The sequence below is a fragment of the Trachypithecus francoisi genome, unplaced genomic scaffold, assembly GCF_009764315.1.
Source record: "Trachypithecus francoisi isolate TF-2019V2 unplaced genomic scaffold, Tfra_2.0 Lachesis_group12, whole genome shotgun sequence".
NCBI lineage: Eukaryota > Metazoa > Chordata > Mammalia > Primates > Cercopithecidae > Trachypithecus > Trachypithecus francoisi.
Window position 1 is genome coordinate 4,100,933 of NW_022681457.1, and position 25,226 is coordinate 4,126,158.

A 25,226-nucleotide genomic window follows, 5' to 3' on the forward strand; every position below is an offset into this window, starting at 1 on the left:
TTTCTGTTCGGGGCATCCTACCACAGTTCCCCAAGGAAGACCCCCAGGGGACCCAGATGGGGGATGCGACCTTGACCTGCCTCTCTCCCCTACTCTTTTTTTTTTTTTTTTGAGACGGAGTCTCGCTCTGTCGCCCAGGGTGAAGTGCAGTGGCCAGATCTCAGCTCACTGCAAGCTCTGCCTCCCGGGTTCACACCATTCTTCTGGCTCAGCATCCCGAGTAGCTGGGACTACAGGCGCCTGCCACCTCGCCCGGCTAGTTTTTTGTATTTTTTTTTTTAGTAGACACAGGGTTTCACCGTGTTAGTCGGGATGGTCTCGATCTCCTGACCTCGCGATCCGCCTGTCTCGGCCTCCCAAAGTGCTAGGATTACAGGCTTGAGCCACTGTGCCCGGCCTCTCCCCCACTCTTATGGCCAGACTTGGGGTGCCTTGTGCAGGTGGAGCAGCTAAGGGCAGATAACAAGATGGACTGCCTGGCAGGCACTGAGGAAGGAGGAGGGACTGTGGGCTTACCTCCCTCCCGCAGCCCAGCCACACCTGCTCTGGAAAGCCTTGTAAATCCTGGGTGGGGTTTGCCAGTCACGGATGCTGGCAGGGTTTCTTTGGCCCTGAGTAAAGAGACCCAGAGGGAGCACTGAGCTGCCTGCCAAGCCACCCTGTCTCGGATTCCTTCAAAAGGACCAGGTGAGAGAAGGTGAGGGGGCTCCTCTCCCACCCTACAACACGCATACCTGTGCACACACGCCCTGGTGGAGAGCAGGGGATTTGGGAAGTGGACCCGCCGTGCCCTCGTGGGTCTCTGGTGCCCTCTGGGATGCACCCCCAACTCAGGACCTCCAGGAGAGGAGGGTCCCTCCCTCGGCAGCCAGGACCCCCTCCCCAGCCAGCCGCCCTCCTTAGCTCCCTCCCCACTTCCTTCCAGGTGGATCTGTTTCTAGAGCTCCAACCGCCACCATCTCCCTCCCCTACTCCACCCTGGGCCACCAGGTCCTTCCTTGCCTCCCTCCCCTCAGCAGTTTCTAGGAACCACCCTGGCAGTAAAGGTGCAGATGGCTCGCACACAGCCGGTGGCGACCCGACTTTCCTGTCTCCACCGTGGGGCATGCTCCCTCAGACCCGGGGGCTCCTCAGAGGCGTCACAGAACCCAAGCACCCAGTCTTACCTCCGAGCACTGCCCTGGCCCAGGGAGGCGGCTCCGTCCCTCCTGCACTCCCTAATCCTGCTCTGAATCACCACTTCTGTGCTGGGCAGAGAATAAAGGTGCGGTTTCCAAGGGATGGCCTTCTCCCTCCCAGAGTGGGAGTGATAATGTCGGGAATCTGGGAATCCTGGGGAGGTGCGGAAAGACAGCGGGCTCTAGCGGCGGGGTGCGACTGAGCAGGACGTGCTGAGCTGCCCGGGGCAGGGGGCGGTTAGGGGGAGAGAAAGGCTTTCAGAGCTGGGGGACGGGACGGGGCCCCGGGTGAGCGGAGAGCTGGGTTATTTCACAGGAACAACTGGTGACAAAGCCGGAGGGGTGTGCGGGGCCAGGCCAGAGGCTGGGATTCTGTCTTAAGGGGTATGGGGAGCCCTGCAGGTGCTCTGAGCTGGGGAGGGGCCGGGCCAGTGCTGGGTAAAGGGTACAGAGGGGAGAGGAGGAAGCCCAGCTGGAGTAGAAAGACGTGGATGGGGCTGGGCGTGGTGGCTGACGCACTCTGGGAGGCCAAGGCCAGGCGGACCGATCACCTGAGGTTGGGAGTCCACCAGCCTGACCAGTATGATAAAACCCTGTCTCTACTTAAAAAATACAAAAATTAGCCAGGTGTGGTGGCATGCGCCTGTAATCCCAGCTATTCGGGAGGCCGAGACAGGAGAATCGCTTGAACTCGGGAGGCGGAGATTGCAGTGAGCCGAGATCACCTGCCATTGTACTCCAACCTGGGCAACAACAGGGAAACTCCGTTTCAAAAAAAAAAAAAAAAAAAAAAAAAGACGTGGACGGGACAGAGAGAATCAAAAGAAGTGATCCAGGCTGGGCATGGTGGCTCACGCCTGTAATCCTGGCACTTTGGGAGGCTGAGACAGGCGGATCACTTGAGGTCAGGAGTTGGAGACCAGACTGACCAACATGGTGAAACCCCGTCTCTACTAAAAATACAAAAATTAGCTGGGCCTGATGGCACATGCCTGTAATCCCAGCTACTAGGGAGACTGAGGCACGAGAATTGCTTGAACCGGGGAAGCAGAGGTTGTTGTAAGCCAAGATCGCGCCACTGCACTCTAGCCTGGGCGACAGAGTGAGACTCCATCTCACAAAAAAAAAAAAAAAAAAAAAAGGAAGTGACCTGCAGATATTAGTGACCTCATTCCTCTGAGGGAATTGGAGGCCGGGCCTCTGCTTTGAAATTGGGGCCCCTTTCTGTTCTGGCATCCTAACCGCCATCTCCCAAGGGAAGACCCCCCCAGGGTGCCCGGATGGAGGAAGGGGCTTTGACCTCCCTCTCTCCTCTGCCCCTAGGGCCCCGCCTGAGGTGTGTGATGCCTCAGGGCAGATAATAAGATGGACTTCCTGACCTCAGAGGACTGGGGAATACCCAAGCTCCTCTATCAGAAACCGCACAGCCCTGGATCACAATCCAGCTGTTGGTATGTCTCAAGATTTCTGAGCCTCAGTTTCTTTTGCTGTGAAATGGACATAGTATCACCTACTTGCAAGGTTGTTGGGTTTTTTGTTGTTGTTGCTTTGGGGTTTTTTGGAAACAGGAGCTTGCTCTGTTGCCCAGACTGCAGTGTAGTGGCAGGATCTTGGCTTACTGCAGCCTCGACCTCCCCGATCTCAGGTGATCCTCTCCCCTTCTCAGCCTCCTGAGTAGCCGGTACTACAGATGCATGCCAGCACTCTCATCGAATTTTTGGTTTTAGTTTTTTGTAGAGACAGGGTTTCACCACGTTGTGCAGGCTGGTCTTGAACTCCTGAGCTTAAGTGATTTGCCCGCCTTGGCCTCCCAAAGGACTGGGATTACACATGTGAGCTACCACGCCTGGACAGGGCTGTTGTTAAAACTCAGTAAAGGCTGGGCGTAGTGGCTCACACCTGTAATCCCAACACTTTGGGAGGCCAAGGCGGGTGGATCACCTGAGGTCGGGAGTTCCAGACCAGCCTGACCAACATGGAGAAACCCCGTCTCTACTAAAAATACAAAATTAGCCAGGCATGGTGGTGCTTGCCTGTAATCCCAGCTACTCAGGAGGCTGAGGCAGGAGAATCACTTGAACCCAGGGAAGGAGATGTTGTGGTGAGCCGAGATCACACCATTGCACTCCAGCCTGGGGAACAAGAGCAAAACTCCATCTCAAAAAAAAAAAAAAGAAAAAAAAAATCTCAGTAAGATAGACCAGGTGTGGTGGCTCATGCCTGTAATCCCAGCACTTTGGGAGGCTGAGGAAGGACGACGGAGGACTTCTTTTTTTTTTTTTTTTTTGAGACGGAGTCTCACTCTGTCGCCCAGGCTGGAGTGCAGTGGCCGGATCTCAGCTCACTGCAAGCTCCACCTCCTGGGTTTACGCCATTCTCCTGCCTCAGCCTCCCGAGTAGCTGGGACTACAGGCGTCCGCCACCTTGCCCGGCTAGCTTTTTTGTATTTTTTAGTAGAGACGGGGTTTCACCGTGTTAGCCAGGATGGTCTCGATCTCCTGACCTCGTGATCCGCCCATCTCGGCCTCCCAAAGTGCTGGGATTACAGGCTTGAGCCACCGCGCCCGGCCAGACGGAGGACTTCTTAAGGCCAGGAGTTTGAGATCAGTGTGGGCCACATAGCAAGACCCCCCCGCCCCACCCACCATCCCTACAAAAAAAGCAACTCAAAAAATATGCCTTCAGGCAGAGTGGGAGTGGTGCTTGGTTCAAGGCTGACATAAGTGTGAGTTTGAGGCACCAGTTCTGCTCTGAATACCAGGGATAGCCCATGTCATACAGCATTTCCCTTTGTGCCCACACAGCCCTAAGGGAGGTGTGGTTTTGCTGTTGTTGTTTCTTTTTGAGATGGAGTTTCGCTCTTGTCGCCAAGGCTGGAGTGCAATGGCACAATCTCGGCTCACTGCAACCTCCACCTCCCAGGTTCAAGCGATCCTCCTTCCTCAGCCTCCCAAGTAGCTGGAATTACAGCCATGAGCCACCACGCCTGGCTAATTTTTTATATTTAGTAGAAACAGGGTTTCACCATATTAGTCAGGCTGGTCTCGAACTCCTGACCTCAGGTGATCCACCTGCCTCAGCCACCCAAAGTGCTGGGATTACAGGCAAGAGCCACTGTACCTGACTTTTTTTTTTTTTTTTTGAGACAGAGTCTCACTGTGTCACTCAGGCTGGAGTGCAGTGGTGCGATCTCAGCTCACTGCAACCTCCGAGGAGGTGTTGTTTTTATCCCTCCCCGCAACCCGCTGTTGATGGACAGACAAGGACAATGAAACACCTGCCTTGGCCTCCCAAGGTGTTGGGATGATAGGCTTTTTACCAGAGAGGTAAAAGCCCTGGGTTAAAGTCACACAGCGCATAAGAGGTGCCTGACCACGCCGTGCAGGGCATCTCGCCAAACCTCAAAAATTCACAATCTCACAGCGCAGCTTGCTCTGTGAGGCCTCCCTACCTCTTCCTTCTCTCCCTGCAGGCTCCCTCCCTCCCTCCCTCCCTCCCTTCCTTCCTTTGGTGAGAAAAAGTAGCATCTTTTCCTCACCTATCACAAAGTTTGCAGCTGGACACCTACAGTAAAAGGTTAACAAGACACAAGCATAACAAGTGTATTTAAGGCAAGTGTTACATGACATGGGAGCCTTCAGAAATGAAGGCCTAGGGCTGGGCGCGGTGGCTCAAGCCTGTAATCCCAGCACTTTGGGAGGCCGAGACGGGCGGATCACGAGGTCAGGAGATCGAGACCATCCTGGCTAACACGGTGAAACCCCGTCTCTACTAAAAAAAAAAATACAAAAAACTAGCCGGGCGAGGTGGCGGGCGCCTGTAGTCCCAGCTACTCAGGAGGCTGAGGCAGGAGAATGGCGTAAACCCAGGAGGCAGAGCTTGCAGTGAGCTGAGATCCGGCCACTACAGTCCAGCCTGGGCGGCAGAGCGAGACTCCGTCTCAAAAAAAAAAAAAAAAAACAGAAATGAAGGACTACAGAAACAGGGAAATCTGGGTGGGTTTTTTGTCTTGTTTTGTTTTGTTTTGTTTTGTTTTTAGATGGAGTTTCACTCTCTCGCCCAGGCTGGAGTGCAGTGGCGTGATCTTGGCTCACTGACTGCAATCTCTGCCTTCCATGATCAAGCGATTCTCCCGCCTCAACCTCCCCAGTAGCTGGGATTACAGGTGTGCGCCACCACGCCCAGCTAATTTCTCTATTTTTAGTAGAGACAGGGTTTCGCTATGTTGACCAGACTGGTCTCGAACTGCTAACCTCAGGTGATCCACCCACGTCGGCTTCCGAAAGTTCTGGGATTACAGGCCTGAGTCACTGTGCCCGGCTACCCTCCTGTTCTATGATCTATGATTTAAATGCTAAATTTGACCACTATCAATACACCCAATATGAAAAGTGGGAAACCCGGGTTCTTCACCCAGAGCCTATAATGAACAGCGTTCTTTGCTTTGTGGGTGACAATAGCAAACACTTAACTCCCTGTGTATATGTGCCAGACACTGTTTTAATACTCAGAGAGGTGATGTCACTTGCCCAAAATCACACAGCTCATGAGTGTGGGAGTCTGAAATTGGCCAGAGCTTGTGCACCTAGCCACTGGTGGTGATATGTCTTTGAGTCATCAAGTCCAGCATTCTGTGTTGGACTTAGTGAAAGGATATTCTTTTGTAGTGATGAGGAAGGAGCTTTATCTAGAATTTGTGTGATCGGCCGCAGTGGCTCACGCCTGTAATCCCAGCACTTTGGGAGACTGGGGCGAGTGGATCACTTGAGATCAGGAGTTCGAGACCAGCCTGACCAACATGGTGAAACCCCGTCTTGACTAAAAATACAAAAATTAGCGGGGCGTGGCTGTGCGCGCCTGTAATCCCAGCTATTCAGGAGGCTGAGGCAAAAGAATCACTTGAACCCAGGAGGCGGAGGTTGCAGTGAGCCGAGATGGTATCACTGCACTCCAGCCTGGGTGACAGAGTGAGACTCCACCAAAAAAAAAGAAAAAGAAAAAGAAAGAAAGAAGAGAAGTGAACGGGTTCGAAGACCATAATCATACGTATCACACAAGACTGGAAGTGGCCCAGCTCCAGGGTCAGTTAATTTGGCAGCTCCACAAAGTCATCAGTCACCTGAGCTCCATCCATCTTCCTATGCTGTGCTACCATTTCTTAGCTGGATCATCTCATGGTCCCAAAAGGACTGCTACACATCCAGCCTTCACATACAGATAATTCCTTTGAGAAACAGCAGAAAGAGGCTCGTTCTTATCTTGGTCCCTTTTGAAGAATGAATGAAACTTTCCTAAGCCTTCCAGCAACTTCTCCCAACTCCGATTGGTAGGAATCATCACATACCCATGTGGCCCAATAGGAGGCAAAAGAAATGAGACTTCTGGGATTAGTTTAACCTCAGATTCTGCAGCTGGGAAGTTGATCAGCCACCTTTGAAGGACATGCAGCTTGCAGAAAATTACGTGTTACCAAGGAGAAAAAGGGAAATGGCTTTAGGGTAGGTAACAGGGATGCCCTGAGGGGTTGTGTAGGTTGTTCACTGCACAAAGGCCCCTGGTCAAGAAGGCAAGTGGGGTTTAAACAGACCCACAGTCTACTCATCCAACCAGGTATCCTTGGCGTTGTGTCCACCCAGACATCCAGAGAGCCCTCCCCTCCCCTCCCCTCCCTTCCCCTCTCCTCTCCTCTCTTCTCCCTTTCTTTTCTTTTTGAGATGGAGTCTTGCTCTGTCCCCCAGTCTGGAGTGCAGTGGCATGATCTTGGCTCACTGCAACCTCCGCCTCCCGGGTTCAAGCGATTCTCCTGCCTCAGGCTCCTCAGTAGCTGGGATTACTGGCGTCTGCCACCATGCCCAGCTAATTTTTGTATTTTTAGTAGAGACGGGGCCCTATCATGTTGGCCACGTTGGTCTCCAGCTCCTGACCTCAGGTGATCTGCCCACCTTGGCCTCCCAAAGTGCTGGGATTACAGGTGTGAGCCACTGCGCCCGGCCACAACTCATCTTTTAGAGCCAGCCTACACTTGTCATACACTATGTCATGGCCAATGAATGGAAAATCCACAGTGGAGCTGGGTGTTCCTCTCAAGTTCAACTGACTGTGGCCAAGAGGGCAGGCAGGCCAGGTGGACAATTTCCCTCCAAAGTGGATACAGGCAGGACATGCAAAGATGAATATATCTGGCACTGGAGTCTGGCAAGTAGGAAAATAAAAACAAAAGATGAACATCTCTGGCCGGGCGCGGTGGCTCACGCCTGTAATCCCAGCACTTTGGGAGGCTGAGGCAGGTGGATCACGAGGTCAGGAGTTCGAGACTAGCCTGATGAACATGGTGAAACCCTGTCTCTACTAAAAATACAAAAGTTAGCCAGGCATGGTGGCACACGCCTGTAATCCCAGCTACTCAGGAAGCTGAGGCAGGAGAATAGCTTGAACCCAGGAGACAGAGGTTGCAGTGAGCAGAGATCGTGCATTGCACTCCAGCCTGGGTGACAGAGTGAGACTCCATTTCAGAAAAAAAAGAAAAAAATGAACATCTCTACAAACTGGATCACCAGTAAATAATAGCTACATATACTTGTACTCACAATATGTAGACATCCACATATGTACACTCAGTCGATAAACACCCACATTTAAACATTTAAACATACAGTGTGGAGCAGGTGCAGTGGCTCACACCTATAATCCCAGCACTTTGGGAGGCCAAGGTGGGAAGATCACTCAGGCCCAGGAGTTTGAGACCAGCCTGACCAACATACTGAGACCAGCCTGACCAACATACTGAGATCTTATCTCTACAAAAGAAAATTTGTTTTTAGTTAGCTGGGTGTGGTGATGTGCACCTGTAGTCCCAAGTACTCAGGAGGCTAAGGCAAGAGGATTGCTTGAGCCTATGAGGTCAAGACTACAGTGAGCCACATTCTCACCACTGCACTCCAGCCCAGGTGACAGAGCAAGATCCTGTCTCAAAAAATAAATGATAAATGAATAAATAAAACCAAACAAAAATGCATACAAGGTATAGATACACAAAGTATATATACATACTCCTATATATACACATTCACATATACTCACATGCTGTGTTCACAGCTACCTAGATGACGTATATACACACACACATATACCCTTATATGTATGCAATGTATCTACACCCATACACTACCATGTACACGTCCATTTGTACACAGCTGTATATGTACACACACAATTTTGCACATACCTGTATATGTATACAATGTATAGATCCCCAGATCCACATTACACACAATGTGTACACATCCATCTGTGTATACACACCCACCAGTGAACACAACGTAGACACATCTGTATAAACACACTTGAGATACATGCCTATGCACATAGGCAAGTACGTGCCAAGTATTTACACACCCGAAATAAAAGCACACTCACATGCATCCATGCAATGCCTGCGCACGACCGCATGGCCACATTCACCAGCGCCCCGGGCCTCCATCTCTCAGCTAACATGTCCTGTTTTCCTCCCCTGACAGCCATGCTGGTCATTCAGATGCCTTTCTCCTTTTCCACGGCCCACTTCATCCTCTTTGTCTTTACGGTTTCCACTATATTTCACATTCAGCAGCGGCTAGCGAAGATTCAAGCCGTGTGGGAGTTACCGGTGCAGATACCAGGACTGGCCTCAACATCAAAGGCACCGCAACCCAGCCAGCTCAGGGGGATGTGGACGATCAATGCTATAGGCCGCCTGGGGAACCAGATGGGTGAATACGCCACGCTGTACGCCCTGGCCAAGATGAACGGGCGGCCCGCCTTCATCCCGGCCCAGATGCACAGCACCCTGGCCCCCATCTTCAAAATCACCCTTCCGGTGCTGCACAGTGCCACGGCCAGCAGGATCCCCTGGCAGAACTACCACCTGAACGACTGGATGGAGGAGAAGTACCGCCACATCCCTGGGGAGTATGTCCGCCTCACGGGCTACCCCTGCTCCTGGACCTTCTACCACCACCTCCGCCACGAGATCCTCCAGGAGTTCACCCTGCACGACCACGTGCGCGAGGAGGCCCAGAAGTTCCTGCGGGGCCTGCAGGTGAACGGGAGCCGACCGAGTACCTTTGTAGGGGTCCATGTTCGCCGAGGGGACTATGTCCATGTCATGCCAAAAGTGTGGAAGGGGGTGGTGGCCGACCGACAATACCTACAGCAGGCCCTGGACATGTTCCGAGCTCGCTACAGCTCCCCTATCTTTGTGGTCACCAGTAATGGCATGGCCTGGTGTCGGGAGAACATTGACACCTCCCATGGTGATGTGGTGTTTGCTGGCGATGGCAATGAGGGCTCACCTGCCAAAGATTTTGCACTACTCACACAGTGTAACCACACCATCATGACCATCGGGACGTTCGGGATCTGGGCCGCCTACCTCGCGGGCGGAGATACCATCTACCTGGCCAATTACACCCTCCCCAACTCCCCTTTCCTCAAAGTCTTTAAACCAGAGGCAGCCTTCCTGCCAGAGTGGACGGGGATCACCGCAGACCTGTCCCCCTTACTCAAGCACTAATGCTGGCCAGTCCTTCGATACCCTTTCTCCTTCTCTGGCTCCCTCAAGGTGAGTGCCAGGGCATGAGAAGTACATGGTTCCATGAGGAGGACCCTTCTGTCTTCTGTGAAGATGCTTTGGGCTGCAAGTAACAGAAATCTCAATGAACAGTGGCCTGGCGTGGTGGCTCACACCTGTAATCCCAGCACTTTGGGAGGCTGAGGCGGGTGGGTCACTTGAGGTCAGGAGTTCAAGACCATCCTGGCCAACCTGGTGAAACCCTGTCTCAACTAAAAATACAAAAATTAGCCAGGCGTGGTGGTGCACACCTGTAATCCCAGCTACTCGGGAGGCTGAGGCAAGAGAATCACCTGAACCCAGGAGGTGGAAATTGCAGTGAGCCGAGATGGCGCCACTGCACTCCAGCCTGGGTGACAGAGCAAGATTCTATCAAAAAAAAAAGAAAGAAAGAAAGAAAGAAAAAATAAAGGAAAGGAGAAAGGAAAGGAAGGAAAAGAGAAAAGAAAAAGAAATGAACGGGTTCAAAGACCATAATCATATGTATCACACAAGACCGGAAGTGGTCCAGCTCCAGGGTCAGTTAATTTTGGCAGCTCATCATTACACAGTCATCAAAGGAATAATTTGTATTTAATCACCAGTGTGAACACAGTCATAGAGTGGAGTATTTCCAGCTACCAGGGAGGCTGAGGTGGGAGGACTGCTTGATGCCAGGGGTGTTCGGAACAATAGTGCACGGGAACAAAAGTCCAATAGTGATTGCATTTGCGAATAGCCACTGCACTGCGGCCTGGACAACCTAGTGAGACCCCGACTCTTAAATAAACAAACACAATTATGACTTTGGATGGGAGAAAAGGTTCTCTGAGAGTTTATTACATGAGTATCACATGAACTCCAAAGTACATCTCAGGCCAGTTATGGTGGCTGTAATCTCAGCACTTTGGGAGGGTAAGGCGGGCAGATCACCTGAGGTCAGGAGTTTGAGACTAGCCTGGGCAACACAGTGAAATTCTGTCTCTACTTAACATACAAAACATTAGCCAGGGGTGGTGGTGCACACCTGTAGTCCCAGCTACTTGGAAGGCTTAAGCAGGAGAATCATTTGAACCTGGGAGGCGGAGGTTGCAGTGAGCCGAGATTACACCGTTGCACTCCAGCCTGGGCAACAGAGTGAGACTCCATCTAAAAAAAAAAAAAAAAAAAAAAAAAATCTTAGGAGTAGGTGGAATCCTGTTACAAGTCTGAATCAAAAAGGCAACTTTAGCTGAGCGCAGTGGCTCACACCTGTAATCCCAGCACTCTGGGAGGCTGAGGCAGATGGATCACTTGAGGTTAGGAGTTCGAAACCAGCCTGGCCAACATAGTGAAACCCTGTCTCTACTAAAAATACAAAATTAGCCAGGCGTGGTGGTGCATGCCTGTAATCCCAGCTACTAGGGAGGCTGAGACAGGAGAATCGCTTGAACCTGGGAGATGGAGGTTGCAGTGAGCTGAGATCACACCATTGTATTGCAGCCTGGGCAACAAGTGCCAAACTTGGTCTAAAAAAAAAAAAAAAAGAAAAAGGCAACTTTTACAATGATTTTTTTTTTTTTTTTTTTTTTTGAGACGGAGTCTCGCTCTGTCGCCCAGGCTGGAGTGCAGTGGCCGGATCTCAGCTCACTGCAAGCTCTGCCTCCCGGGTTCACGCCATTCTCCTGCCTCAGCCTCCCGAGCAGCTGGGACTACAGGCACCCGCCACCTCCCCCGGCTAGTTTTTGTATTTTTTAGTAGAGACGGGGTTTCACCGTGTTAGCCAGGATGGTCTCGATCTCCTGACCTCGTGATCCGCCCGTCTCGGCCTCCCAAAGTGCTGGGATTACAGGCTTGAGCCACCGCGCCCGGCCTACAATGATTTTATAGATCCCAATATTATAGTATTTTCTCCAGATTACCCACAAATGTGTACTGTGCACCTATCATGTATCAGAAAGCAGTCTAGGAGACACGACCCCTGCTCCCAAGACAGCATTAACAAGTCACTTCAAAATATAATTGGTACAGGCCAGGTGTAGTGGCTCACGCCTGTAATCCCAGCACTTTGTGAGGCCGAGGCAGGTGGATCATGAGGTCAAGAGATCAAGACTATCCTGGCCAACATGGTGAAACCCCGTCTCTACTAAAAATACAAAAATTAGCCAGGCATGGTGGCACGCACCTATAGTCCCAGCTACTTGGGAGGCTGAGGCGGGAGTATTGCTTGAATCCAGGAGGCGGAGGTTGCAGTAAGCCGAGATTGCGCCACTGCACTCCAGCCTGCCAACAGTGAGACTCTGTCTAAAAAAAAAAAAAAAAAAAGAAAATTGAAAAGATACAATTAGATCCCGAGGCAAGCAGGTGCTATGACTCACACATGTAATCCCAGCACTTTGGGAGGCCGAGGCAGGTGGATCACTTCAGGTCAGGAGTTCGAGATCAGCCTGGCCGACATGGTGAAATTCTGTCTCTACTAAAAATACAAAAATTAGCCAGGAGTGGTGACGTGTACCTGTAATCCCAGCTACTTGGGAGGCTGAGGCAGGAGAATTGCTTGAACCCAGGAGTTGAAGGTTGCCGTGAGCTGAGATCTCACCACTGCACTTCAGCCAGGGCAACAGAGTGAAACTCAAAAGAGAGACAGAGAGGAGAGAAGAGAGAAAGAAAAGAGAGAAGGAAGGAAGGAAGGAGGAGGGAGGGAGGGAGGGAAGGAGGGAGGGAAGGAAGGAAGGAAGGGGAGAAAGAGAAAGAAAAGAAAAGAAAGAAAGGAAGAAGGAAAGAAAGGAAAGAAAGAGAAAGAAGGAAAGGAAAGAAAAAGAAGGAAGGAAGGAAGGAAGGAAGGAAGGAAGGAAAGAAAAAGAAAGAAAGAAAGAAAAGAAAGGAAAGAAAAGAAAGAAAAGAAAGAGCCGGGCGCGGTGGCTCAAGCCTGTAATCCCAGCACTTTGGAGGCCGAGACGGCGGATCACGAGGTCAGGAGATCGAGACCATCCTGGCTAACATGGTGAAACCCCGTCTCTACTAAAAAAAAAAAAAATACAAAAAACTAGCCGGGCGACATGGCGGCGCCTGTAGTCCCAGCTGCTTGGGAGGCTGAGGCAGGAGAATGGCGTAAACCCAGGAGGCGGAGCTTGCAGTGAGCTGAGACCCGGCCACTGCACTCCAGCCTGGGTGGCAGAGCGAGACTCCGTCTCAAAAAAAAAAAAAAAAAAAAAAAAAAAAAAAAAAAAAAAGAAAAGAAAAGAAAGGGGGAGAAAGGAAGGAGTCCGGGCGCGGTGGCTCACGCCCGTAATCCCAGGACTTTGGCAGGCCGAAACCAGTGGATCACCTGAGGTTGGGAGTTCAAGACTAGCCTGACCAACATGGAGAAACCCCATCTCTACTAAAAATACAAAATTAGCCAGGCGTGGTGTCAGGCGCCTGTAATCCCAGCTACTCCAGAGGCTGAGGCAGGAGAATCGCTTGAACCCGGGAGGTGGAGGTTGCAGTGAGCCGAGATCGCACCATTGCACTCCAGCCTGGGCAACAAGAGCCATACTCCATCTCAAATTTAAAAAAAAAAAAAAAAAAAAAAATGGAAGGGGAAGGAAGGAAGGAAAAAGAAAGGAAGGAGGAGGAGAAATTTTTTTTCATTCTACACAATGAATATGACTATACTCTTCTGGGGAGGGAATATGTTTATAAGATACATTAGTAATTTTGGTATTTTGATGTTAGTGGTCTTTTTCAGGCCTCACGATGTAAATATCCACCTTCTGTTGAGATCGGGGGAGAGCAGGAAGGTGCTCCTTGGAGTTCCCCATCTGATCCCCCTCGGTCCAGCCCTGGTTTTCCTGAGGCAGGAAGGAGGGATGAAGTCTTTGGTGAAGGGTTGGATGCCGGGCGGTCGGCAGTGCAGGAGGCAAGACTTTCCATTAGGCTTGAGGTTCAGACACGCACCCCACCAAGCCCGCTTCTTGGCCCCGACTCCTTGGGGCAGTGCAGAGACCAAGTGCACCCTCAGCTCAACACTGCCCCCTCTGGACGCAGGCGAGATGGGGAAAGTGCAATGGAGGCAGGCGGGGTGCCTGGCAGAAGCTGAAAGAGTGCCTGAGACACAGAGAGATGAGCGCGGAGACTGAAAAGGATGACGGATGCATCAGAGACAAAGGGCAGGAGGGAGTTGGAGACAGAGACAGGGAAGAGAGAACAGTCAGAGGGCAAATCAGACAGAGAACATAAGAGATATGAAGACAGAACCGGGACAGAGTGACCTGAGTCAGGCAGATATGGGGACAGATTAATATGGAGAGCGATACAGTCAGGAAAGTCTCTGGGCCAGGTGTGGTGGCTCACACCTGTAATCCCTGTACTTTGGGAGGCTGAGGTGGGAGGATCACTTGGGGTCAGGAGTTCAAGACCAGCCTGAGCAACATAGTGAAACCCTGTCCTCTATAAAAGATGCAAAAATGGCTGGGCATGGTGGCGCACGCCTGTAATTCCAGCACTTTGGGAGGCCGAGGCTGGGGGATCACCTGAGATCAGGAATTCGAGACCAGCCTCACTAACATAGTGAAACCCTGTTTCCACTAAATACAAAAAATTAGCCTGGTGTGGTGGTATGTGCCTGTCATCCCAGCTACTCGGGAGGCTGAGGCAGGAGAATAGCTGGAACCTGGGAGGTGGAGGTTGCAGTGAGCCAGGATCGTGCCACTGCTCTCCAGCCTGGGCAACAAGAGTGAAGTTCCGTCTCTAAATAAATAAATAAATACATTAGCTGAGCATGGTGGTGTGTGCCTATAGTCCCAGAAACTCCAGAGACTGAAGTGGGAGGATCACTTGAGCCCAGGAGGTAGAGGCCATGATTGTGCCACTGCACTCGAGCCTTGATGAAAGAGCAACACTTTGTTTCATAGACGGGGTCTCGCTATGTTGCCCAGGTTGTTCTGGGAATTTCTGGCGTCAAGCGATCCTCCTGCCTTGGCCTCCTAAAGTGCTGGGATTACAGGTGTGAGCCATAGTTCCCAGCCTAAATCTGATTTTTTTTTTTCCTTGTGGACTAAGTTATGACATACTAAATGTGATTTAAATCCCCATTCCAGCAACCCCAAATGCTAGAGATAGGTAACTACTCACCTTTCCTATGTAAACCAGCCAATCCAGAGCCCACATCCCATCCACACCTTTATGAGCACAGGCTCCCTGAGCCACCATCCACCTGTGCTAATTACCCCCGGGTCAGGTACCAAAAACTCAGGACAACCTTTATGCTCCAGAGCTTGCTGAAATTCAAACTAGGTAATCTCAAACCTGCTTACCTTGCCTCTTCTTGTTTGTTTTTTGGTTTTGTTTTGTTTAGATGGAGTCTCACTGTGTTGCCCAGGCTGGAGTGCAGGCATGATCTCATCTCACTGCAACCTCTGCCTCCCAGGTTCAAGTGATTCTCCTGCCTCAACCTCCCGAGTAGCTGGAACTACAGGTGTGCACCACCACGCTCGGCTAATTTGTGTGTGTGTGTGTGTGTGTTTTTAGTAGATATGGGGTTTCACCATGTTGGCCAGGCTGGTCTCAAACTTCTGATCTCAGGGTGATCCACCCGCCTCGGCCTCCCAAAGTGCTAGGATTACAGGTGTGAATCACCGCACCCAGCCTTTTTTTTTTTTTTTCTGAAAGACAGGGTCTTGATCTGTTGCCCAGGCTGGAGTGCAGTGGTGCAGTCATAGCTCACTGCAACCTCAAACTCCCAGGCTCAAGTGATCCTCCTGCCTCAGCCTCCAGAGTAGCTGGGACTACAGGTATGAACCACGGTGCCTGGCCCTGAAACCTATTTATTATTATTATATATATTTTTTTCTTTTTTTGAGATGAAGTCTCACTCTGTCACCCAGGCTGGAGTGCAGTGGCGCAATCTCGGCTCACTACAAGCTCTGCCTCCCGGGTTCACACCATTCTCCTGCCTCAGCCTCCTGAGTAGCTGGGATTAAAGGCGCACACTGCCATGCCTTGTTAATTTTTATATTTTTACTAGAGACTGGATTTCACCATATTGGTCAGGCTAGTCTCGAACTCCTGACCTCGTGATCCACACAACTCGGCCTCCCAAAGTGCTGGCATTACAGTAATCAGCCACCACGCCCGACCAAAACCTACATTTTAAAACATTTTGCTGTGAATAACTTACCCTATGACATTCTTCACAGGACTGCCCTTGGGCTAGAGGATCCTGGGAGTTTATTCCTCCCTCCCTCCGTGACCCATGGCTCATGACTGACTAGGGGTGGTGTAGTGGCAAGTCTCCAAATATAGCCCCTAGTGAGCACGTCCCTGATATTCAGATGTGTATAGTGCCCTCCCATATTTAACCTCGGGTTGCCTGACTTGCATTAATTATAAAATACAATGGAAGATAAATTGTGCCAGTTTCAAGCCTAATCTTTAAGAGACTGGTAGCTTGTGCTCCCCCCTCTTGGAGTACTCATTCTTGGGACCCCTGAGCTATCATGCAAGAAATCTAGTTACTCTGGTGGAGAGGCCACAGAGGGACAGTGCTGACACTGCATGGAGAATGAGAGAAGTCCAGATGTCCCCACAACCTAGCTGGGCCCAGCCCCATGCTATCCCCACCATGGTGCCACACACATCTAATGTACCATCTTGTATGTGCTGGCCCAGGTGGGCCCTGAGATGACTGCAACTCTAGCCAGCATAACATGGAACTGAAGAACTGCCCTGCTGAGCCCAGTCAACCCATGCATTTGTGAGCAATCATGTATAGTTATTGTTTTACAACTCTAAGTTTTGGGGTGGTGTGGGTTTTTGTTGTTTGTTTTTTGTTTGTTTTGAGATGGAGTATCACTCTGTTGCCCAGGCTGGAGTGAAGTGGCATGATCTCAGCTCACTGCAACCTCCACCTCCTTATTTCAAGCAATTCTCCTGCCTCAGCCTCTCAAGTAGCTGGGAATACAGGCTCCCACCACCATATCTGGCTAGTTTTTTTGTATTTTTAGTAGAGATGGGTTTCACCATGTTGGCCAGGCTGGTCTTGAATTCCTGGCCTCAAGTGATCTGCCTGCCTCAGCTTCCCAAAGTGCTGGGGTTACAGTCATTTGCCACTGAGGCTGGTTTGGGGGTGGTTTGTTGTTTGGCTATAATAAGCTCAAACAGGGAGATACAAAGGCCCAGTTCCATGTGTCCCAAGATGGGAAAGACTCCACAACTTAATTTGTGCTCTGGAGCTCCCTGCAGGATTAGGCTGAGGTTGGCACTTCACCTGAAGTCACCTCTTGCTCCTCTTCCCCTTTGCTGTCCTGTTTTCCCCACTCTTCTACTGGCTGCTCCTGGGAACATTTTTTTCTTTTTTTCTCTCTCTCTCTCTTTTTTTTTTTTCCTTTTTTTTTAAGATGGAGTTTCGCTCCTGTTGCCCAGGCTGGAGTGCAATGGAATGATCTTGGCTTACCGCAACCTCCGCCTCCCGGGTTCAAGAGATTCTCCTGCCTCAACCTCCAAGTAGCCGGGATTCCAGGCATGTGCCACCATGCCCAGCTAATTTTTTTTTTTTTTTTTTTTTTTTTTGTATTTTTGGTAGAGACAGGGTTTCACCATGTTGACCAGGCTGGTCTGGAACTCCTGACCTCAGGTCATCCACCTGCCTCGGCCTTCCAAAGTAATGGGATTGCAGGCATGAGCCACCGTGCCCGGCAGAACACTTCTTTAATAAATCACTGGCATTTATATCTTGTCTCAGACTCTGCTTCCAAGAGAAGCTGATCTTAGACCTGATGCTTCTAATTTTTTCATCTCCAACCACAACCCTGGGAGGTCAGGGTCTGGCTCCCCTATTCTCCCTCTCCACTCTTTCTTGCTCCTCTCCTGCATTCAAAAGGCATAACCACCTTCCAGGCTCCCCAAACAACAGGCAGCCATCTACTGGGGTCGGGAGCATGTAAAAACATCCATGAGGTCTCTGAAGGAAGCAGCAAGCAGCTTGTTTGCTGTGGCCAGCAGCAAAAGAAGCCCCCCAACCGTACCACCCCGGAGGGGGATCATAAGGAGGCCAGGTAGGCAAAGTTCAGGCAGTTGCATTGCATGTCAGCAGCACTTCAGGAGGCAGGTGGGGTTGGAGGTTGTCTCCCGTCCTGTGTCTGCGGTAGGAGGGGCTCTGCTGGTAGTTCCCTCTCCTCCCCCAAAGAGCTTCTCTCCACCCCCACCAGTTCTCTGTCTCTGTAAATCCCAGAATCCATCACCACGGATCCTCCAGCAGGTCCCACAGCCGGCTGCTGCTGGAGTCAGATAAGTCAGCAGAGAAGATGCTGGGGGGTGGGGGACCAGAACCCAGAGGAGGACCCCCGCTCAGGGCCTCCAGCCAGTCCAGGGAGTCCGTGGGGTCCCTGGGAGAAGGGGAGGAGGAGTTCGTGGGAGATGGGAGTGAAGAGGAGAAAACAGATGAGAGGCCTTCAGAGTCCGGGGAAGGGGACAGCACGTCGAAGGAGCCAGGGAAGTCCAGGGGAATGGGGGGCAGGGGGTCTGCGGGATAAAGAATGGTACGTGAGCTGGGAAAGTCAGGGGTCCGGGCGCCAGCCCCCCAAACCCCATTTCCAGGAGTCCAGCTCCCCAGCTCATGCCTCTCTTGGACGCAGGAGTCTGGAACCTCAGCCCCTACCTCCCCTAAACCTAAGAATTCGGATCCTACCATCAGGCTCCACCTGATCCTCCAGGATGTCATCGATGCCCCGGTTCGGAAGCAACTGCGGATGGAGAAATTTGGCGAGAACTCAGGACTCCGACCTGGACCTGACTAGAGAACCCTAGCCGGATTCAACCCACACCGTCTTACCTGCGCCCTCCGGATCGCTTCCTGCAGCTCCTCCTCCAGAGTCAGAGCCGCTGAGCCCGGCGCTGAGGAAGGGTTCAGGGCTGGAGCTGCAGCAGGAGCCGAAGTGGGAGTTGGAGCCGGAGCCGTCCCCGGGGTAGCCGCGGCACGTGGAAGAGGTGGCCTGTGAGATGCTGCGCTGGGCTTGACCTAGAACAGCCAAGATGGGTAGCTCCCATAAGCCACGCCCACCGGGCGCAACCCCACCCACTCGCAACGTGTGGCCCCACTCCTTGATCCTGTCGCGACCCCTTGCTCATCAACCCCTCCTTTGCTCTCGCCCCCTATTCTTTCATTGGCTCCTCTTCCCTAAAGATCCGCCCTCCGTTGCTCTGAACTACGCCCCCTCACCTTCAAGGCTTCCCACCCCTGGTCCACGCCCCCATACTTCATTGGCTAGTTTTTTCGACTCCCCGCCCCTCCCACTTTCCTTTCTCTTCATTGGTCCACACGCGCATAGCCCCGCCCTCACCGAGCCCTGACGCCGGGCGGCTGCCAGGGCCTTGGGCCTGAGGCGCGGCCAGGGAGCACCCGCGGGACTGTCCTCGCGCCGCGGCTTCGGCCGCTCGCGGGGCGGGGCGCCGCCGCGCATGCGCTCCAGGAGCATGGATTTGGTCCCCGACACTGGGAGGCCCCGCAGGCGCAGCTGCTGCCGGAGCTCTGAGACCTGGGGAGTGGGGGGTGGGAAGAGGCAGTGCTGGGCGGGCTCCGGGGCGCAGGCGGGAGCCGGACAGGATATTTGGAAGCCGAGAAAGGAGACACTGGGGGTTCGGACTCCTGGGACCCTAAAACACGATGGGACTGGGTACCCGATGTCCTGGATTTCCAGAGGGTAGAGGCTGCGGGGTTGGAATTCTGGGACCCCACCGAAGGAGAGAGCCAGCCTGGAAAGTTACCCCCCAAACTTACCGTCAGCTCCTCCAGTTTAAGGGTCTGAAGTTCCAACTTGTGTGGAGGGGGCGAGGGGCTAGGGACTCCTGGTGGGCAGGGAGTGAGGACAGAGGGCTTCATCCTGCTGATAATCGTGAGGGGTGAACAAAGGTTAGAGGGGTAGAGGGGGAAAAGGCGTTCTGGGGTCCTCAAAAACGGGGGGCTGGGGAAGATGCAGAAAAGTGAGGGCCCAGAATTCTGGGTCTCCGAGGGCGCAAACATGGGGCTAGATTTCTGTGCATGGGGGAGGAGGAACTAGGGGTTCAGACTCGGGTTGGAAGGGCAAAGGGAGGGGCTGGGATCCTGGACTCTTAAACCCTGGGGGAGGAGGGGGTTGGGGGCCCGAATCTCCTAATCGTGGACTCGAGATTTGAGAGAGGAGGATGCTGGGACCTGAATTTCTGGGTCCCGGGAGAACAGAAAGGGGCGTCATACCTAGGATGTGGCTGCTGCGAGTCTGTCCCTTCCCACAGAGGTGGCCCGGGAGGACCCAGGGCGGACCCCTCAGCTTGGGGGTCTGCCCTGGATCCCTGTCTCGGCTCTGGGGGCATGTACTGGTGGTATGTCAAGTTCCCCCTGGGCTTGGACTCCCTCCAGCGTTGGGAGATCTTGGGAGACTCCTGAAAGAGTAGATATGATGTGCTAGGCTTCAGCGCGGCTCCCACCTTCCTGCCCAGAGGCTACATGCAAAGTAGAGTCAGCTCGGTGCCACCAAAGAGGAGCAAAAATGGCAGCAGCAGCAAGGGAGACAAAGGCTGGGCTCTCATAGGGAACTCTCCCTCCGGTCGAGACTCACCTTCTTTGGGGACCTCCAAGGAGGACAATATTCTGGCTCGGGGAGCAGGACCCCAGGGCTGAAGAGGAAAGGGGCCGTGCCCGAGGGCAAGGCCGGGGCCAGAGGAGGACCTGAGGCTGAGATCCACGGGTCTGGATCCGAGACTGGAGAGACGGTGAAGGACCCTGAGAGGCCTGCAGGCAGCAAGCCAGGCCGGGAGGAGCAAGGCTGTGTGGAAAGCGGGGCCCCGGGGTGCAGGAGGGCAGGCCAGGGAGCAAGACTTGAGTGCTGGGAGCTGGGCGCCTGAACTCCTGGATCTGAGGGCGGAGGTGTCGGGGGCCGGTTGTTACATTCTCAAGTAAAGCAGGAATTTTCTATCACAAAGGGGTGTGGTAGCTGAGGATCACAGATGTCTGAGGTTTTGCTAGGACAGGGGTGGGGCCTGCACTCCTGGTTCTTGGGGAGAGGGAGAGGCTGAAAGCTACATGCAGGCCAACTGCGGTGGCTCATGCCTGTAATCCCAGCACTTTGGGAGACTGAGGCGGATGGATCACTTGAGGTCAGGAGTTCGAGACCCACCTGGCCAACACGGTGAAACCCCGCCTCTACAAAAAATACAAAAATTAGCCGGGTGTGGTGGCGCCTGCCTGTAATCCCAGCTACTCAGGAGGCTGAGGCAGGAGAATCGCTTCAACCTGGGAGGTAGAGATTGCAGTGGGCTTAGATTGAGCCATGACACTCCAGTCTGGCGACAGAGCAAGACTCCATCTCAAAAACAAAAACAAAAACAAAAACTACATCCAGAGCTTCTCATGTATACCAAATGTGGAGACCGGGATGCGCATCTTCTCCAAAGAAGCAGGATCCAAACTCATGCATCTCATTGGGGTGGAGAAGCAGGAAGCAGAGCTCCCAGGGGTGGGGTGGCCCAGAGACCTGGACTCCTGGATCCTTGGGAAAGGACAGGCTGGGATTTTGGTCTGTCCCGGAGGATGGGGACTGAGCTGCAGGAACCAATGAAGGCTATCTGGCAGCTGTATTCCAGGATATCCCAATCGGCGGGGGAGGTCACCATCCCCTCCCTTTTGGGGCCCACACTTACTCTGCTCCTGATTCCGTCTGTGGATCCGAAGCTGGAGGACTGTGGAGGGAGGAGGGAGGTGGGAGGAGGAAGGCGGGAAGGGAGTGTCCAGAAGCCTGGCCTGGCAGGCGGGTGGGAGCTGCAGTTGTTGGCGGGACACGCGTGCCCAGCCCCCTTACACAGCCTGTGCAGGCGGGTGGGCGGGCAGCAGGCTCCCTTCCTCGGGCCTCCCGCCTGCTCTCTGCCAGCGCAGCGCTGCGGGCCAGCGCCATTCTGGGGCTACGAGCCAGCCAGCGTGCAGGCAGGAGGCAGCCCTGCCCCTGGCTCCACCTGCCCCCTCCATGAGCACGCGTGTGCCCACCCCACCCCGTGCGCAATCGCCATCTTGGCAGCCTGGCCCCTTTGCACCTCGCCTCCCTTTATCCATGCGCTCCTGCTACTTTCTGTGCTATCTGGGGGCCTTCCTACAGTTAACACTCTCCGCATATCCACATTTTAAGTATGCATCTCTTTGTGCTCTAGTTTTGCACACATGCCATTTTTGTGCACTTGCATGTTTTTGCACACTCTTCATCCTTGACCCACTGTGCCTCAGCATCTATGTTAACACTCTTTTTTCCTTTTTTTAAATTTGTTTTATTTTTTTAGAGACAAAGTGTCGCTCAGTATCCCAGGCTGGAGTGCAGGGGTGCGATCACAGCTCACTGCAGCCTTGAACTCCCAGGCTCAACCCAGCCTCCCACCTCAGTCTCCTGAGTACCTGGGGCTACAGGCATGCACCACTACACCTAGCTAAATTTTTTTGTTTTGTTTTTATTTTTTGTAGAGACAGGTCTTGCTGTGTTGCCCAGATGAATGTTAACTATCTTTTTCTTTTTTTTTTTTTTTTTTTTTGAGACAGAGTCTCGCTCTGTCACCCAGGCTTGAGGGCAATGTCATGATCTCGGCTTACTGCAACTTCTGCCTCCCAGGTTCAAGCGATTCTCCTGCCTTAGCCTCCCAAGTAGCTGGGATTACAGGTGCCCACCATCACACCCGGCTAATTTTTTTTTTTTTTTTTTTTTGAGACAGAGTATTGCTCTGTCACCCAGGCTGGAGTGCAGTGGTGTGATCTAGACTCACTGCAACCTCCACCTCCCGAGTTCAAGCAGTTCTCCTGCCTCAGCCTCCCCAGTAGCTGGGACTACAGGCACATGCCGCCATGCCCGGCTAATTTTTTGTATTCTAGTAGAGATGGGGTTTCACCGTGTTGCCCAGGCTGGTTTTGAACTCCTGAGCTCAGGCAATCTGCCCACCTCAGCCTCCCAAAGTGCTAGGACTACAAGCGTGAGCCACCTCGTTTGGCGTCAATTTTTTGTATTTTTAGTAGAGACAGGGTTTCGCCATGTTGGCCAGGCTGGTCTTGAACTCCTGACCTCAGGTGATCCACCTGCCTCGGCCTCCCAAAGTGCTGGGATTACAGGCATGAGCCACCACACCTGGCCAGGATGAATGTTAACTATCTTATGTGCACACTCAGGGTTTGCTCAGTTTGGGAGCAAGGATCTCTCTTTGCACATTTCTGCTCTTCTCTGGATATATGCGCCTTTTTGTACACTCCTTGCTCTTTGGTTTCTGGTGTCTTTATACCCATCCAATCACACAGACATGCTCATGTGCACACTGAAGCACCCTTTGCCTTCTCAGGAACTGATCTATAGTTTGAAACACTTGCACACTTTTTTTTTTTTTTTTTTTTTGAGATGGAGTTTTGCTCTTGCTTTCCAGGCTGGAGTGAAATGGCACCATCTCGGCTCACCACAACCTCCACCTCCCAGGTTCAAACTATTCTCCTGCCTCAGCCTTCTAAGTAGCTGGGATTACAGGCATGCGCCACCATGCCCGGCTATACTTGCAGACTTTTTGCCTGCCCTGGGACCTAAAACAAGACCTTTGACACTCACAGCTTGACAGCTCATTGTCCCCTCACCCAAACTCCCACATTGGTCCCCTGAAGTCCCTCCTCTGCTCTTCTGCGTCTGCATGTGCACCATTGTAAGCCCTTGTTTCTTTGCAGTGCTCGAACACTCTGCATGCCTACCCCTGGCCTCCAATCCCCATTGCTCCCCCTGTGAGGGTGGTACTAGCCATTTGCACACTTGATCCACCACAGCTGGACCCCTGTGCTGGGGCCTACTTTATGCAAAGTGACCTTTTGCACAAAAAACGCAGGCCTCATGGGTCCTACCACCCCTCCCTTCCCACCCCAGAGTACAGCATTCTCAGGATCCCATCCCCCACACATGAAGACAGCCCTCTCTCACCAGATCGGAACTTGGAGCGAATGATTTGGGAACGCTGGGAGGAAGCCGCCAGGGTCATTGCCAAGGCCGGGATGGGGACCTGGACGGAGAGGGGGCAGGGCAGGGGCCGCATAGTGGGCTGGCTCAGAGTGGAGGTCAGAAGGCTGCCACTGTGAGTGAATTCAGCAGGGAAAGGGCCCGAGGGAGGTGGGAACAGGAGCAGCCTTGGGCCATAACTTCTGGATCCCAGGGGCTGTAGAGGAGGGGGCTGCAGACCCGGACACCTTGCTCCCAGGTAGGAGGAAGCTGGGAACCCAGACCCTGGTCTGAAAGGCAGGGACTGAGGGCCTCAACTCCGGTATCCTGGGAGGGGAGGGACCTGGGATCTGGGAATCCTAGGTCCTGAGAAGGAAGGGATTGTGGGTTGGGACCCCTGCATCAAGGAAAGGGAGGAAGCAGTGGGGCCTGGACTCTGGAATCTTGAAGGAGAAGGAGGTTAAGGGCTGGAACTCAATACTCTAAGGAGATGAGAATCCAAGATCCTGGGTGGAGAGGGGAACCCGGCCCTGACAGGTTTCTGAGGAACAGAAGGGTCCCTGTGACCTGTATCTGAGACGGAGTGAGTGGGGTGTCAGCCACCACGGTCTCTGGGGAAGGGACTGGGACCAGAGAGGGGACAGGACCGTTGAGGAGTGCGCCCCCCGTCCACCCCAGGGGCTTCTCACCAGGTGGGCTCGGCGAAGCTGCGCTCTGGGGCGGGTTGAGTCTAGAGGCCGAGGCTGGACACCGCAGGCTCCGCCCCACCAGCCTGGGACCGCCTCCAACCCACCTTCCTGGGGTGTGCCAGGAGCCCCGCTGGGGACCCTGAGAAGGGGTGGGAGCACCCGCTGGGAGGGCCTGAGCGGGCCTGGGGGGATGCTGGAGGGTAGGAGGGGGGACGCCAGGGTTCCCTGGCTCGCTCCCCCTGCGCGTCCTGGGGCTGTGGGGTGGGGTGGAGCGGTGGCAGGCGGACTGACAGAAGCAGGTGCCCGGAGAGGGGCGCCGGGTGAGCAGCAGCGGCAGGTGGTCGTGTCCCGGCCCTGCCGGCAGGTGCCACCTGTCGCCTACTTTTTCCCTGACGCAGCAACTGGAGTCAAGTTCAGGGGAGTGAAAAGTTCAAACTGGGGTCCCAGATTCCTGGATCCAAGAAAGGAGAGGGATGGGGACCTCGACTCCTGGGTTTGAAGAAAAAGAGGCAGGGGCCTCTGGGGTGCTGGGAACGGGGACAGAGGTGTTGGGATTCGGCGGTGTGCCCGGCAGGCAAAGGTCCACAGGGGGCTGGGGACTCAGATTCCTGGGTCTGAGGGAGGAGGGGGCTGGAGTATGGATTTGCGGGTGGGGGGTCGAAGGGAGACATCGCTGGTTCCCACTGGCAGGACTGAGGGCCTTATAATCGGCAGAGCAAGCTTAGGGCCGTGTTCTGAGGGGTGTGGGAGGCTCCTGTGCTCTTGGATTGGATTACATGCAAAAGGGCGAGCCAAGGCCGTGGCTATAAATACCTACTCAGACTCGGCAGGGACCCAGACA

The 25,226-nt window shown here is 53.2% G+C and overlaps 2 protein-coding genes across 9 annotated transcripts; one reads left to right on the forward strand and one right to left on the reverse strand.

Annotated features, from left to right (window-relative positions):
• The first annotated feature begins 280 nt into the window (after positions 1–280).
• On the forward strand, positions 281–9,966 carry LOC117091519 (galactoside 2-alpha-L-fucosyltransferase 2). Of its 2 annotated transcripts, none has more exons than XM_033223910.1 (2): positions 281–697; positions 8,696–9,966. In XM_033223910.1, the coding sequence occupies exon 2, from the start codon at positions 8,698–8,700 to the stop codon at positions 9,727–9,729; it is 1,032 nt and encodes a 343-aa protein (XP_033079801.1). In that variant the 5' UTR covers positions 281–697; positions 8,696–8,697; the 3' UTR covers positions 9,730–9,966. The 2 variants fall into 2 exon arrangements, with proteins under 2 accessions (XP_033079801.1, XP_033079800.1); XM_033223909.1 differs by having other exon boundaries at positions 281–687.
• A 1,969-nt stretch (positions 9,967–11,935) lies between these two features.
• Positions 11,936–25,218, reverse strand: MAMSTR (MEF2 activating motif and SAP domain containing transcriptional regulator). 7 transcript variants are annotated; one of them, XM_033223915.1, is made up of 10 exons: positions 24,386–25,218; positions 23,682–23,760; positions 21,400–21,438; positions 20,319–20,614; positions 19,958–20,142; positions 19,502–19,604; positions 19,065–19,259; positions 18,557–18,742; positions 18,413–18,467; positions 11,936–12,048 (listed from the first exon to the last, which is right to left on the reverse strand). In XM_033223915.1, exons 2-10 carry the CDS (start codon positions 23,737–23,739, stop codon positions 11,942–11,944), a joined length of 1,224 nt encoding a protein of 407 aa, XP_033079806.1. In that variant the 5' UTR covers positions 23,740–23,760; positions 24,386–25,218; the 3' UTR covers positions 11,936–11,941. The 7 variants fall into 7 exon arrangements, with proteins under 7 accessions (XP_033079806.1, XP_033079808.1, XP_033079804.1 ...); XM_033223917.1 differs by lacking the exon at positions 11,936–12,048 and adding an exon at positions 17,433–18,110; XM_033223913.1 differs by lacking the exon at positions 11,936–12,048 and adding an exon at positions 17,433–18,246 and having other exon boundaries at positions 24,386–24,963.
• Positions 25,219–25,226: the final 8 nt, after the last annotated feature.